At 39.2% G+C, this 16891-nt stretch overlaps 1 protein-coding gene across 6 annotated transcripts in view; it reads right to left on the reverse strand.

Moving 5' to 3' along the window:
* Prdm2 (PR/SET domain 2) overlaps positions 1-16891 on the reverse strand; it is a 114526-nt gene that overhangs the window by 70387 nt on the left and 27248 nt on the right. For 5 of the 6 annotated variants that reach the window (XM_076861254.2, XM_077109976.1, XM_076861251.2 and 2 more), the window contains 3 exons: positions 14996-15113; positions 12951-13054; positions 1340-1492 (listed from right to left, as the gene is read on the reverse strand). In XM_076861254.2, the coding sequence (XP_076717369.1) occupies positions 1340-1492; positions 12951-12959 (162 nt within the window). In that variant the 5' untranslated portion in view covers positions 12960-13054; positions 14996-15113. Of the gene's footprint in view, positions 1-1339; positions 1493-12950; positions 13055-14995; positions 15114-16891 lie in introns of those variants that run through there. The other variant, XM_076861253.2, reaches the window with a different exon arrangement.

The raw sequence follows: 16891 nt of genomic DNA on the forward strand, positions 1-16891 counted from the left end.
TGCTCTTGAAGAGAACAGACTTTAGTTTGAAGCCTAAAGAAGTAACTGCAGGGTCGTCCACCTCCCAGGGCTCGTGCTCCTTCACAACCTCATTCCCACGGCCTGGACTGACTGACGCACAGTCACCTCCTGGCCTGCGTTCCATCTCCACCAAGATTCCACCTCACAGATTCAACCAGGTATCTCTCACCTAGGTTAATTTGTAAAACAGAATGAATTCTTGAATCACATTTAGAATCCAATTTCAAATCCGGTGGAACAAAACTGCAGTAATACCTACCAGAAAAGCATGCTGCTATAATTCAGCAGAAAGAAAACAGGAAGCAAGATTTCAGAAGTCACATATGAGAAAGTAACACACACATACAATTCCTACAAGGGCTAAATGCAAGGCCATGGGTATAAATGAAGTAACGGGCCCTCCAACTGGGTAGCAATGGCAGGAAAAAATGTAGCAGAAAAAAAATTGAACAGTTACCTGCTTAATGGCCAGTGACAAAACTCAACCTGCAAAGCTGGCCTGTACCTTCAGTGTTTGCTCATCAAGACTTATCAACTCCATAGAGACAATTATTTTTACGGACTGTCCCTCAGTCTATATTTAATGGAAGCAAGTGAATAAAAACAAGCTTTCCTTACAGCAACTTTAGCAAAGCCATCTATTCCAAACAAGCAACAACCATCGGCCTCTACAACCTCAACATTCCACCTTGGAACAATTCCATGCATGATGTGTAGACCTGTCTTCCCCAAGACCATGACCAGTGAAAACAAGGAAAGAGATGCAGTCTTGTTGGTGGCACACCTGACTTGCCCCTTCTCACCTCAGTGATTAATGTCTCCCAATAAAAATGTGGCAAAAAAAAAAAAAAAACACAACATTCTGTGTAATTTCTATTCTGAATAAAACTGAAGGAAAGGAAAAGCCAACCCAAGGCTTCATTGCTTCATTTACATTGAAGACTATGAACATATGAAGACTTTGAACCCAGCATCACCACAACTATTGATGGCTTCTTACAGTGGAATAAATCTGCCAGTCAGCCAGTTCCCGTGTGTCCTGGGAGGAGGGGAGCAGCTGCCCCACGCTTTATCCACAGTATCCAGAAAGACACAGCATGTGATTACTCAATCCCATCTTCGTGTTTAGTTAAGTTCCCTGACATACATGAAGTAGAGGCAACCATTTCTTTACCATAGGACCTTGAGTGTACAAATGAACCACTTCAAATATAGTCCTTTCAAGGTCAGAAAAATAGTTATTGTCAGTCACAGCTAAGGACCACATTTAGAAAACACATGCAGAGTCACTTGCAGTAGACTATTCCAACATTGTTACCTTTAAAGTTTTATAGTAAATGGCTCTGTTGATTTCCAGTGGAAACAAATTTTGCTCCTCTCCTGAGCAAGCCCAGTTCACATATCGCAGCCAGTTCCCCTTCTCTGGATCAGTGGCATCGATGCACATCCATCCCAAATTCGGGTAATATACCTTGGAAATGGGGGAAAACAACCTTTGTTAAGATAGGAGTACTTACAAGTATCTTCATGTTCAATGTTTAAAACAAGTCTTCCTTATTACACACAACTACTCGATAAAGCATTTTACAGAAACAAAATAAGTGACAGAGAAAAGAAAAATACCAAGTAAAAACTGAAACTCAAAACCATGTGATTCCCATTATGTTTTTATTTGGGCCTGCTTACTTTTTCCCCTAAACAGAAGGAGCTAGCTATGTAACTAATATACTTGATGATCACCAAAAGCTTTGCAAATACATGCATAAAGGAAGTGACAACTACATTCCTGAAAATGTGACTTAGGACTGTGAAGCTTGAAGAGTGCTGAGCAGGGCAAATCCCCATTCTCAGGGTTGCTCTGCCACTCCAGCAGGGGGGCCTGGCCCTGTGGGTGACCCAAGTCAGTGGGTCTTTTTCTGGCAGGATTGACAGGGACTTCAGGAAGTAAACACACACTGTGAACCAGTCACGAGGGTGATGGAGCATGATGCTCTGCAAACTCAGCCAGCTCTTACCACTCTATCCAGGGCTCCTGTCAGGACTAAGGTGCCATGGGTCACACTCTAGGAAACATCAATGCCTTCCAAAAACATACTGAAAATTCAGCCCTTCTTTGAGAAGTCACATCAAATCCACTCTTGCAGGAAGCGTCCCTGCAAGACCCTTAGACAATTTCTCCCAGAGAGGCTTCCAGCGCTTAGCTAACATTCCTTCTTGTATTTATTTATTTTTTGTGGAATACCAGGGATTGAACCCAGGGGCACTTAACCACTGAGTAACACCCCTTTCTGTATTTTATTTAGAGACAGGTTCTCACTGAGTTGCTCAGGGCCTCACTATATTGTTGAGGCTGGCTTTGAACTTGTGATCTTCCTGCCTCAGCCTCCTGAGCTGCTGGGATTACAGGCATGCACCACCATGCCTGGCAACATTCCTTGGTTTTAAAGAACATCTATTTTTCAACAATTTTTCACTTTAACTTTTATATATGCAAAAGTTAAAATGTACACATTTTATTCACCAAAACTAAACTGCAAAACACCCACTAGGCACTGAAAGAGAAACGCAGAGAGATAAGAACAAGTTTTTTATTTTCCTTTTAGGAGGAAAGAAAAGAATCTACATGCCATAACTCTTACCATGACTCCCACCACTTGCTCCTCCTCTCCTCTCCTCCCACGTGAATCACCACCCATAGCTGCACTGTTCCTTCCAGAACAAAGCACCAGCCCCTACCTGATGTCCTAGAGGCCTTGCAAGCAGGGTGCAGCACCCACCCTCCTGGGCAACTGCCGGGGCTCGGGGCTCATCAGGCACGACGCTCCGCTGCCCACCACTTCCTGCTTCCTCACTGAGCCCCAGGAGGCTCATTTACTACTACTTCTTCCACCACGTGGAAACCAAGGCTCAAAAGTCAAACGACTTTCCTTTCAAAGTCACTCAACTGCGGCCAAAATGGGCTTAAACCCAGGTCTGCAGAACCTCCAAGACCCAGAGCTGCCCCTACCACCCCCATAAAAGTGCACCCCTCCCTCTCCTCAGCACCCAGTCTTTCCACCTCACTTTTCCTACCCTTCCAGGTGCTAGGTGCAGTGCAGTATCGTCTGTCGCTTCAGTTCCTTGTTCAGGGCCTGTCTCTCCCACTAGAGCCTCAGCACCCTGAGAAGGCATCAGCCTTTTCTCTTGTGCCAGTGCCTCCAACACCTCAACCAGTGCCTGGCATACAGTAAGGTAACAATAAATGACCACCCGAGTGCATAACCACCACCATCCAATGAACGCCTACTGTGTGGTGGGGACTGTGGCAGAACCCCCTCTGCAGTCAGTTTATTTCATCATCATAAGCACCAAGGTACATATTTTAACTGCCATCCAGCTGTGAGCTGATTCAAAACTTGACTGCTCAGAAGGCAACCACCTGCACCACTCTCAAGAGGTAACCATGTGGCATCAGGCTCCCTTGCACCTCACTGTCATACTCCCTCTCCACATTCCTCCCCTTTGAAACAGAGTAGCCTATGTGGCAAGAAACTGCATCACAATGCAAAATTCAAACTTAACACACTAAAACAGCAAAAGCTGCTTTCATTTAAAATGTTTCAGAGACACACGTGTTCATAATGTCTGCGGGCACAGTAAAATAAGGAAAATGGGGTGCGTGGTGCTTGAGTATTACCAATCCATCTTAGTTATTGTTCACTAACTCACAAGGCATCATTCCCCGGGGCCGGAGAGAAAATGCCCCAAGCGCAGAGACAAAGTCTTGTTTTGATGTATCCCAGTGCACGTCAGGGCCTCACTGGATCCCCACCTGCATACTGGCACAGCAACCGAGATAGATCAATGGGACTGCAGAGACAGGCATGGCTGCCAGCAATCCCACAGCGTGGAGGAAGGCAGTCACATCCACCTGCCCACACAATGCGGCTCTGCTGGAACTTCCTAGCTCTCAGGTCAGCACAGACCTTTGTGAAAAGCAAGCTGTTCCAGTTGAGTGAATTCTTTCTTTGTGCATAACTCCCTGTGCTTCAAAGGGGACTAAGGCATCTTCTAAGTCACATTGGTGTGCAAAAAGAAAATACTTAATTTTATAGAAAAAGATGGACACTTCAATTTTTTTAAAATAGGAAAACAAGGAATTCACAAAGGAATACACATAGCCTAAAAACCTCAAAAAAGAAACTTAATGATCAAAAATAATTTCAAATTAAAAGTTTTCATTTATTAAATTGTCAAAAATTATTTTTAAGGGAAAAAAAACATATTGGAAGGGTTGTATGAACACATTCTCCCAAGTGCTTACAATCAGAGAACAAACTGGTATAATTGTTTTGGGTGGAATTTTAGCAGCACTTAACAAAAAAAATCTTTCAATATATACACATTCCAACCAGCATGCAAGCTTAGAGGAATTTATTTTAATCAGACAGTTGAGCAACTGTACCAACACTTATGTACAAGGCTGTTCCCAGCAGTGTGGTTCACTACAAGACCATATGGAATCAGCTCAGAAAACTATAATCCGTCAATATAAAAGAGTACTAAGAAGACACTTAAAAGTTATGTAAGTGATTAATCGGATTATTTCCTGTGAGACACTGCTATATCCAAGAATTTTTTAATGTGATACATAATTTCTGTAACTAAAAGAAAATAAAGAATAAAGATAACAGGATATTGTAGAAATCTATTTATCAAGATACATAATACATTGATGACTGAATCAAGCTATTATAGAAAGAATCAATTACATGATATCATTTTGTCTTATAACTATATAAGAAAAAATTCTTAAAACTTAATGAATGAAAACACAATAGTGGTTTTCTCTAAAAAGATAAATGAGTCATAATTTTTACTTTTTTTTTGTTTAATAAGAATTGTCTATACCTTTCCACCATTGACTTAGTAGAATCTGCATGGCAAAAGAGGGAGATGGACCGGGAGGAGCACATGCTCTTCTGAACAAAAGCCTAAGTCTGAATGAAGGTAACCAAGGCCTAAGTCAAAATCCTCTTCATCATCATCATCACACAGATTTTAAAAAGCAGCAGCGCATAGCTTTCTCATTTTACTGAGCTTAATCTTTTTTTAATATTTATTTTTTAGTTACAGGTGGACACAATATCTTTATTTTATTTTTATGTGGTGCTGAGGATGAAACCAAGTACCTCATGCATGCTAGGCGAGCGCTCTACCTCTGAGCCACAACCCCAGCCCCCCTGAGCTTAATCTTATACCTAGGAACTGGGATGAGAATGTGCTCTTATACAATTCCCATCTTAGTAGGTCAAAGCCTGGTTTCCAATCAAATTAATTTTAATGAATGACAAACAGAACCTACCTCCAAAATGTGATCAAATTTTGCCTCACGTGACTACAGATCACTAGACTTCAAAAGTGCCATCCGCCATTAGGCTGGAAAACCAACTCCAATTTCCTCCTTTCAGACAAGACAGGCAAAAACAGGACGACCTTCTACCCTCACTTAAACCCACAAATGAAACAAGATAGGCTTCATGTAAGAAGTCTACTTCCAGATCTTTACAATAACCAGGAAATACTCAGCTTACTGGATCTTAAGAGAAATGTTATTACATACAATTAATGATTTTTTTTTCTGACCGAATCCACAAAACAATCCCTTTTCACAAAATAAAGTTCTGTTTATGTAGTATCAATGCCACTCTACCAAGCACCAGACTAGGGGCTTTATGAGTTATTTGTTTAACCTTCATAAGAATCTAAAGATAATCTATGAAATACTAAGTCCCTTTCCTAAATGAGGAAACTGACAATGGATTGGCCACTATAGTAATCAAGTCAATAAAAATCAGAGCCAGTGTTCAAACCTGGCCCCCTCATTTTTTCCTACATCCTACACTAAAATAAAACAGTATATAAATAAGGGAATGGAGAGAAAGTTTCCCTTTTGTCTTGAGGGGCGCTCTCAATTTACTTCCTGTCTTCCCTCCTTACAGACCCCCTTGAGTCTCTTACCTCCTATGTTATCTAGGCCTATCTCCTTTCTGCTTCCATCACTAATCAGGAAGCAGGCACCAACTTTGTGGAGTGTCAGTCTGATACCACCCAATTTCCATTCAATTTAATCCGGTCATTTTGAAATTATCATAAAATAATCTAAACTCAAACTTTAGTGCACATACCAATTTAAATACACATTCAAATTCATTTCTTTATATCATTTAGAGAAGATGTGCAGCAAACTTTATCATTTGTTACTTTTTAAGTGCATTAATTCACCTTGTAAATTTTAAAAATTCTCATTCATTTATGCAAACATACCATCATTCACATCCTCAACTGTTTACCTGCAAGGAACCAACTAACTGTGACAGAAATCACTCCCAGAATTTAAGGCAACAAATAAATCTTATATTGTATCAGCTCTCTTGGTGAAAGAGTCTATTTTCATGGGAACCAGCCCCCCAGAGTCAGAGTCCGCAGTAGCAAAGCCTTCTCCCTCCACTCTTCTCTGGACCCCTTGCAGCACAGGAAAACTGGGGTGCCAACACATCAGCCAAGAGACAGAGAATCTCCCGGAAGCCAGGTCCCCATTTCAGTGGCCCTGGTGTGCCCACACTGCCTAAGGCTCCTTTTCATATTTCATCTCCTTGAGGATCTAGTTTGCTTGACTAGTTCTGTTTCCCACTTGTACTGCAACTACAAAAAAAAAAAAAAGAATTTTTATTCTCTATGATCAAATGTTTTTCTTCAATATTTGGGTTCAATTAATATTTCTAAACTGAGCCAGAATCGTCTTAAACTACTAATTTCATAAACATATTCCAATCTGCAGTCAAGCAAATCAACGAGAATAAAGAAAAAGAAAAGGGTTACCTAAATTTGGTGTGAAAACATTTAATAAAAGTTATATCTTATATAAAGAGAATTTATTAAAACTGCTACCTAGAAAATACCATACTTCCTTAATATGTTCAAATTCCAGTCATTTTTCAATAATAGAGCTGGATATTTGCAGGTCTTATTATGGATTACAAAACTTTCACCCCACAGAAGTAACTTTCTGGGGAATACAAAAATGGACCTTCGGTATCAACTACTTCACTCTTTAGATTGCTTTCAGAGGGCAGGGACTTTTAAAGAACTACTCAAATGTATCACTATTTTCTGAAATGTTCTAAACATTCTGGAATAAAAGAAGTAAGAGAATCCAGTCAGTCATTGCACATTTTACCATAAGCCTGTTACTCACATAGGTGGACTCGAAAATACACTCTTAAAAAGTAAATAGCTTAGTCTTTCAGACCCTTAATGCACAGTCTAACATCCATCTCTATGGAGCAAGCCACACTGACTGGACCTCTCTTTTGAAATGACTCTCAGTAAGTTTTGGACTACAACTACACAAATGTTCTGAAAAATATCAACACAAAAGATGATCAATAACTGCTAACTGGTTCATAGCAGGCCCCCAATCAACATCTTCTGGATAAACAAAATAATTTATTCTTGAAACTCTTAAGCCAGAAACTCTGTGGGCCTGTGGGCCAAGGATGTTTATGAATTCCAAAGAACCCTAGAAATAACATGCAAGCTCCTCTGTGTACATGTGCATGTGCATGTGCATACTTTCTGGGGAGACTTTCAGGGAGTGCTATGGTTAGAGTGTCTCCCCAAAGGTCCATGTGTGAAGGCTTGGTCCCCTGGTTAGTGGGACTGAGAGGCGGTGAACCTGTAAGATAAGGTGGGACTTAGTGTGAGGTCCTTAGTATTATTAGTGCCATGCCCTCAAAAGAAAATGTGGGGCCCTGCGGTCCCCTCCCACTCTGCTCTGGTTTGAGGTCTGAGATGTGACTGTTTTGTTCCTACATGTGTGCTCACCATGATGTGCTGCCATATCTTCGGGATGCTCTTTGCCAACAGGAAGAGAACTGCACAGGCAATCAAAGGTGGCTCCTGATGTGACTCCAGGGCTACCAGCTTACAGACATCCAGCAGCCCAGGAGGTCAAGAATTTCTGATTTGTGGTAAAATTTAGGTTATTTCTAGTAGTCCTTCATTCCATGAACATGTCATCAGATATCAGGTATCACCAGTAGTTCATAACATGACAAAAGTTATACACCAAGCCTTATGTTCCAGAACTTAGGACAGGGCCTGGTATTTGGTAAAAGCTTAACAGATAGGCACTAAATAGGTAAATAATAAGATCCCAAAGAGAAATTCCTTTTTGTCCTAGACCAGGCTGACAATCTGAGCACAGCTGACTTGCTCAGAAATATCAATTAATCCTCTGTACTTCAATGTCCTCATCTGTCCTGCAATTCCTGAGAGAAGAATGTAATTGGCTCAATTGTTTCCATGACAACCAGCTCTGCAGCCATCCCACTTCCCAGCACCACTCACTGAACGTTTAACACCAGGCACTTCCACGCTAGCTCGCTCGCTCACGCCTATTCTCCTCTTCCTCACACACCAGCCGGGTTCAGCATACTTTTTCCATCAAGGATTATGCAAAAAATATTTTCTGCTTAGCAGGCCAGACACAGTTTCTGTTGCCACTGCTTAACTCTGCCATTATGGGACAAAAGCAGCCACAGATAACATGTAAACAAATGAACAGAGCTATGTTCCAATAAAACTTTACTCATGAACTAAAATTTGAATTTCACAAAATGTTCCTATGTCACAAAACATTTGAATTTTTCCTACCATTAAAAAATGTAAAAACCCTTAGTAACTCCAGGGCTTAAAAAACAGGGGGCAGGTTGGACTCCCCCAAAGATCCAGACCTTTCCTAGGAGGCTGCTTTGACACAGGTTCAGAGGCTGGAAAGCAGCTGTAAGGGCTCATTGACCCTTTCTGAAAAAAGGTTCTGCAGAATCAGCTAGCTGACTTCTCTCCGCTCTTTCTTCTTCCCTGCAATTTTAACTTAAAAGTGACTTGAAATTAAAAGAATTGAGATAGCAAGGTTTATGCCACACTCTTGCTAATATTTAATTAATCGTAATGGTGCTGACTAATAAAAAGTGCTTTCACTTCATTAAAAAATTAAAGTCTTCTCATCTCAGAGTCATTTCTCTATCAAGTTTAATTGACATGCAATTCTACTATTTCCCTTCATCCTCCTGACTCAAATTTTGCCTGAATGAATAAAACAAACAGAAAGAGTGAATTATCAGATTTCATCCATAAGAAAGGTTTTTAAAAACTATTAAAAAGAGCCAGGGGGCTAGGGATGTGGCTCAAGTGGTAGCGCGCTCGCCTGGCAAGCGTGCGGCCCGGGTTTGATCCTCAGCACCACATACAAACAAAGATGTTGTGTCCGCTGATAACTAAAACATAAATATTAAAAAAAAAAAGAGCCAGGTGTAATGATACACCCACCATATGAGAGACATTTAAAAAGCAGACAGAAAAGCAGAGTTAAAAGAACGTTCACCAAGACATTCACAGTGGTTATACCTGCGTGCCAGGAGATGGAATAATTTTTACCTTCTTGTTTATTTTTCTGTACTGTTTAATTGATTTTGCAATGAGAATGTATAAAGTTAAAAAAAAAAAAAAGACTTATTAGAATGTACATCACCAAGAATGAGACCTAACATAAACTAAGAACTTTGGGTGATAAACATGTGCCAAGGCAGATTCAATAACTATCATGAGTGGCCCAGTCTGGTGTGAGGTACTCATGGTGGGGAAGGCTGTGCTTGTGTAGAATGTGGGGGTGGGGATTAAGGTTTGAGAGCATCTCCCAAAAGCATGTGTTGGAAACTCAATCCCCAATGCAACAGTGTTGAGAGGAAGAGCCTGATGGGATGATGCGAGCTCAATGCCCTGCAATGCCTTTGGCCACGTTGAGGCAGCAAGAAGCCCTTCAGCATGTAGTTCCTAGATCTTAGACCTCCTGGCCCCCAGAACTGTGAGCCAATAAAAAGCATCTATAAATTGCCCAGTCTGTGTTATTTTATTATGGCAACATGAAACAGAACAGGATAGAAACATTTCTGTATTTTCAGGTCAATTTTTCTGTGAAACTAAAACTGCTGTAAAAAATTAAGTCTCTTTAACAAACAGACATATTAAAAGAATTCTCATTCAAGCAATTCAAAAGTTCTGCTCGCTAGAAGTAATTTGAGTACCACAGAAGTCAAGTGGGAAGGCTTTTATCAGAAGTGGTTTCAAAACACTGCAGATTGCTCAACACTTGGGGTAGCTGGGAGGAGTACTGCACACAGCCCCGCCTGCCAGTTCACTAACGTTACCCACCAGAAACAGTGAAGAATGCACTCTCCTCTTCTGAGCACCTATTTTGTGCATTCACCCTGAGCACACTCTACAGCTTTTCTCCTGTTATTTCTGACTCAGTAGAATATTTTCAGTAAAAGCTTAGAGGACATAGTCCAGGTTAGATTATCAAGGGCTCCAGAAAAGCAATTTAACACTTTGTCTTAGATTAGCTTTAAAATAAGAGTTCTAAGCCAGTTTAAGGGCCTTGATGGAAGAACACATACCAAGATAAGAGTCTGACGATCAGCACTTGTTACATTAGAGACATTCTGATGCAAGTCTGAGAACAAGACCAGAATTGGAATAAATAAATGGGAAAATACTACATTTTTATCTTTTCAATACATTATAACCTATATTTCCTATAGTTCATCACATGCATACTTGTATATCACGTGCAGGTGTATATATACATATACCTTATTTTTTAAAAAAATATTTTTAATATTTTTTGTAGTTATAGATGGACACAATACCTTTATGTTATTTATTTATCTTAATATGATGCTGAGGATCGAACCCAGGGCCTCACACGTACTAGGCAAGCACTCTACAACTGAGCTACATATAACCCCAACCCCTACACCTTTACTTTTAAAAGAGTTTAAAAAAACAAGAGGCCTAAAGTCCATTATATCAAACATACACCCTATGGTGGGAACTAAGTGAATGAGATCCTACAATTTCAACTGCTGAAAAAGAAAGCCAGCCTTAACAACCAAATCCTTAAGCCTGACTGAAGAGAACTGGCACCATTTTAAGAATTTACAAACTATGACTAGTATGTAAGTACAAGTATCTTAAATTAACAACGTAGTAGTAACAAGTTCATAGTGGAAAGTGAGTCCCTAATATCTCATGGTTCCAAATCACAATTTTTCAACAATCTACTGTCAAGTCAATACTATGTATGAATTTCAGTGCAAATCAAACTCAAAATTCACATAAGGCAGGAGTAATCATTTACACATTATGCCTAACAATACAAATTGTTACACTGGGAAAAATAGGTGCCCTTAACTTAAGCTTAATATGAATGGCATTTGTTCAAACTTGGCATTACATACACAGAACTAGAGCAAGCATTTGCTGGTACCTTGACATTAACATCACTGAGATTAGTGTTTAACCTGGTAGAGCATGTTTGTTAGTTTCCCTTGATAAACTTTTAAAATTTAAAAGTACAGTTTATTTTGGAGCACTGGTAATGACATTTTTAAAGAGACAGGCACTCTTCATAACCCAATTGAGTCAAATGTATGAAAGATGATATATCATGAGCTTTGTAATGTTTTGAACAACCAATAAAAAAAAATGTAAAAAAAAAAAAAAAAAGAGAGAGAGAGAGACAGGCACTCTCTTCAGCAATTAAGACTTTTTTGCCTGGGCAGTTTTCCTACAATTACAAAATTCCCTCACCACAGAAGTAGTTGAATGATAAAACACAAGGACTCTCAAATTATCTTAAAGCCCCTGGGTTAGTTCTCAGGAGGTGCATTACAAAAAATTCACAAGAAACAAACCCAAAATGATGGACAAACATCAGACCAAGTTAAGAACACTGCTTTGGCCTTAGAAAAAAACAGCCACACATTAAGCCTCCCAATGCCCAGAACTTCTGGAGGAAGTGCCCAATATTTCCTAGCCATGTTTTGCTTTCAGGCTTTCAGATCTTAATATGTGAGAAGCAGATGTGATTCAATTTAAGACAACCTAATAGGAATGCTTATTCAAAAAACTTAACTTGCTTTTAAAGGAGTCACACCACAACCCTCCAATACCTGAGGAGCTTGAACAGGGCACTGGTCTGAACTACAATCAACATAAATGCAGAATTCACACAGAATACCTACAGAATGACACTGACAAATTTTTGTCTTCTCAACTATCCTAAAGTGATTTCTTTTAGTATACCCATTGTTTAAATTGAGGATTTCACTGCTGAGGTCAGGTACCCTGCTCAAAGTCATGAAATCAGAAGCAGGATCTGAGCCCAGTCAATGAAAGACAACAATTTAAATGCCCCACTTTAAGGCAGGACAGATGGCTCCTGACTCTGCATCTGTATTCCTCAAGCCTGGGCCTGTTTCCTGGCTAGTTCTCCTTTAAAAGGGGCCTGCTCTTGCCCTGTTCCATTTTCCAGAACTGTTGTGAGATCACAAAATTAATTAATGAAAATCTTCCGAAAAATTAAATGCTTTTTTAGTGTGCCATGTGCTAAATATAACCAATTCTAAGTATTCCAAGGATACAAAAATTACTTTCTAAAATATAGAGTAACCAGTGTTTTCTTTGCAGCCACTTGGAGAGTCTTTTATGGTATATATCTAGTGACACCTGTAAAGTGACAAACCACCACACAGGAAGTTGAGGTCTTAGTTGCAAAGTAAAACACCTGGACAGTCAAAATAAAAAAACAAATTTGACCTTTATTGTTGAGGACAGTCAAGCAGGTTCAAATACAAAAATACATTATCAGTAGAAGTCTGTACCCAGGAAACACATTTTCTCTTTAATAAAAATATTCTTGATTTTAAAGAACATATTAAAATGATTGTTTTAAGTTCAAAATGAGAAAACCTGAGAGAACAGGATCATGATGGCTTTAAAATGTACAGAACTCTGATAAACAAAGAACCAGAATTCTTTCTTACCTCCCACATGTATACATTATTCTTAACCTGAGATCTTTTTTTCTTATCACCAACAAATGGCCCAAACTTTTTGCCTTTTAAAATTGGTTTAGTGGCCCAGACACCTAGAAAATAAAACCAATATTTTTAAATGTATTGTGATTATTTTAAAGATTGAAAGCATTGAATGAAGTCAATTCAATTTCACGAAATAGTTAAAAAGCTAGATTCCCTAAAAGTAAGATAATGTTAAATCAACTGAGATAAATCAAATTACATCAAATCCTCAACAGGGATTTTTATTTTTCTTCTTTATACTTTTCAATATTTTCTAAATAGGTTTAAAGAACCTGTATTGTGTTATAACCAGAAAAGGTTTTATATTTAATTTTTCCACGTAAGATTGCTCATATAGTACAATCACAAACACTTCGAAAACAATCACAACTGAAGAGAAAAGATATTAGAATGGAATAAAACTAAAACAATTTAAACTTTTCATGCCAGTCATGGCAGTGCACACTGGTAGTCCCTGCAACTCAGGAAACTGAGGCAGAAGGATCACAAGTTCCAACCTCAGAAACTTGGTGAGACCCTATCTCAAAATAAAAAATAAAAAGGACTGGGGATGTGGCTCAATGGTAAAATGTTCCCACGTTCAAACCCTAGTATCAAAATGCAAGTAAATAAAAAAACTCTTCTTTTTACATTTCTACAGATTTCAAATTTTCTCCACTAAATATGACTTGTTTTTATAAAGAATTAGAAATATAATTTTATAAGCAAATATTTTTTATATTCATTTGACATTCATTTGTTTACAGTGGAAAACCTCTTCTCTCTAGCTACACTTCCTGAAAATGTAGCTACTGAGACAACTTGTTTTTTAGAGTTTCAAACAATCAAAATGCATGCTCATCCAGGTATGCCTAGGATTGTTTCTATCTTCTGTGTACAGATCATAAGCAAATGGATGCAATGAAAAAAGCAAGTTGGTGAATCAGCAGGAGCCCAGCCTGGGAGTCAAGAAAATTGGCACTCAGGGCCACTCTGTACAGGTTCCTTCATTTTCTAACCTCAGTGTCCTTATGTACAGAATGGAGTAGAGGGTGGGCCAGTCCTGTCCTGAGAGGACATATGAATTCCACTTTTCTGTAGGTCGGCTATGAACTGCATTTGATGACATGCAGTTAGCAAACAATATGTTGAGCTATAAAATTAATTCCTTTCACTTATACAAAATTAACACTTTTTTTTGTTTGTAGTTGTAAATGGACAGACAACTTTATTTTATTTTGTTTATTTTTATGTAGTGCTAAGGATTGAACCCAGTGCCTCACACATGCTGGGCAAGTGCTTTAACACAGAGCCACAACCCAGCCCCAAATTAACACTCTTAACTGTTCAGCAAATAAATTTTCAATGAGAATTAGGAAAACATTTATTAAAAATGTATTCACTACATATGTATATAAACTATAATATCAGAAGTACATCTTAAAAAATAAAGAAATGGGATATAAACATGATATAGTCCAAGACATTTTGGTTGGATTTTTAAAATTTACCTCCTTAGCCTTCTATAAATAAAAATAACCCAATACACACAAGCTTGGTTTGTATTCAATAAGAAACCATACCAGAAGATTCGGACACACCGGGGTCATGTCATTCATTCAAAGATCTACTGAGAGTCCATAAAATGCTGGTACTGGAGACACAAAGGCAAGTAAGAAATGAAGGTACTCACAATCAAGGACCGGGACAGACGTAAAGACAACCACAGAATAATGAAATAAGCAAAATAACACGATCATACAAAAGCCACAGTGAAGACAGAGAGAAGAGAACACCACATCCTGTTGGAAGAAGCCCAAGAGATGCAGGGGATGCCTGGAAGAGTCAGCAAGGATGGGGTGTGGGTGTGTGCCTAGTTTTGTTTTTAATAATCTATGTCTCTTAAGTCAGGGCAAATCCACTGCCCTTGGGTGTGCTGCCTGCCACCTCACTTGCTCCCACAGGACTCTGCCTGCTCTGCTGCCCATCTCTCTGAATGCAGTACTTACCGATCCGGGTCTTGTCAACAGCTGATGGGAACAGCCTCACTTCCTCCGGAAGTCCTCGCAGCACGTGTTCAGGTACCTCAGCCAGGGTCTCAGCAGCTGCCAAAGGCTCAGGAGCGTTCTGCAAGTCAAGACAGAGAAGGATCAGAGCAAAAGGAAGAAAGTACAAGTAGTGTTTTGTTGTATTTTGTTTTTCTATCTGGTCCAATAAGTAAATATGCAAAAATACAACTGAAATCTGAAGTGGGCAAATCCGAAACAATGATGCTAAGCATTTGGGCAGTTACTCTGATGCCTATTTGTTAGTGCCCAAAGGAAACCACTCAACCTTCAAGCACATCTGTGTTGATCTATTTTGGTTCTGCCACTGCAGCCATTTTCAAAATACATGAATCTCCAGCACCATACTCCTTTTTAAAGTGCAACAGAATCCTACAGAAAAATACATCTTAAGCTTAATTTAAAATCAAAAGTTACCAGTAGCTATAAGCACATTTTGAAAATAAAAATCAACCCTCCCCACTTAAAAGAATAACTGTAAAAGCTACACATACCATAAAGCCTGTCCTGACTAATCTGCCAGTGCCTCACTCATGTATCCCTGTAGCGACCACACCCAACTTGACCACAACTCACATATTCTCCCCAGGAGCACTGCACTCTTCCTGCAGTCCACACTGGAGCTCTGACTTTCCAGGAAACAGGAGCTGACCACTGTATGCCACCCGCTAAACAGTAAAGCCATCCCAACATCCCAAGGTACTAGGAAATAGAGAATTTTATACAACTATTTGTCAAAGTTTGGAAGAATTCATCATAATTTAAGACATGTATGGAAGGATCTGCGCCAACTGGTAGAGCATGACTATTACTTTAAAAATAATTTTTAAATTGATGGAAAACCAAGTGTCTAGTAACTGGTACCACATAAACCCTAAAGAACTGATTTGTTTATCACACCCCTTCTAAGAATGATGAATTTTGTAGTATGAGTATTTTATTTCACTGCAAAGAAATGTTTCAATGATTTTCAAAGGAGCCAATGTAGGCAAAAAAAAAAAAGTTCCGAGCTAAAAAGATTAATTTTTCCCAACAACAATGAAGCTTTTATAGTTTTTAAGAATGTTCATGTGCCAAGAAAATAATATCATCCAAATTTGCAGATTTCCAATATCTCAACCTTTTTTTAAACATCAATAGCTGCTTCGAGAAATAAATCTCCCAGTCATATTGACGGTCTGCTCCCTGGCCTGTGTAGACAGCCAGAAAGTCTGCAGGGGTGCACAGACCAGGGTCACCTCTTGAGCAGGGTCAAGACACCAGTGCACAAATGCTCAGCTCTGCCTGAGTTCCACCTTTGTCTTTTTTTTTTTAATATTTTTTTAATTGTAGATGAACACGATACCTTTATTAAATTAATTTATTTTTATGTGGTGCTGAGGATCGACCCAGTGCTTCTCACATGTGAGGCGAGCGCTCTACCACTGAGCCATATCCCCAGCCCTCCACCTTTGTCTTGTCAAAACCCTACACAGGCCTTCCAGACCCTGGGAAAATCAAATTGTTCCAGAAAATGGCCTCATGGCTTCAGATTACCTAAACTGTGAATAAAATTAGGACTGACATTTCTCACTTCTAAATATAATATCCCTGTTTTTACATTTTTATTCTGTAAGCTGGGTTTTTTTATGTGGATAAAGTTTTTCCAAAGGGGGGAAAAAAGGTGTTAAGTTGGTAATTATATCCAAGGATACATAATGATTATAACATTGAAAAATTAAGTGATATTAACAAATACGAGCCAGAGTCGTAGAGGCACTGGCCAAAGACCTGGCACCATCTGCCATCCCCAGGAGCACTTCCCTGAAAGGACAGCGTCTGCTAGCCCTCTTTCAGGCG

This window comes from Callospermophilus lateralis, chromosome 7, assembly GCF_048772815.1.
Source record: "Callospermophilus lateralis isolate mCalLat2 chromosome 7, mCalLat2.hap1, whole genome shotgun sequence".
NCBI classification, from domain to species: domain Eukaryota; kingdom Metazoa; phylum Chordata; class Mammalia; order Rodentia; family Sciuridae; genus Callospermophilus; species Callospermophilus lateralis.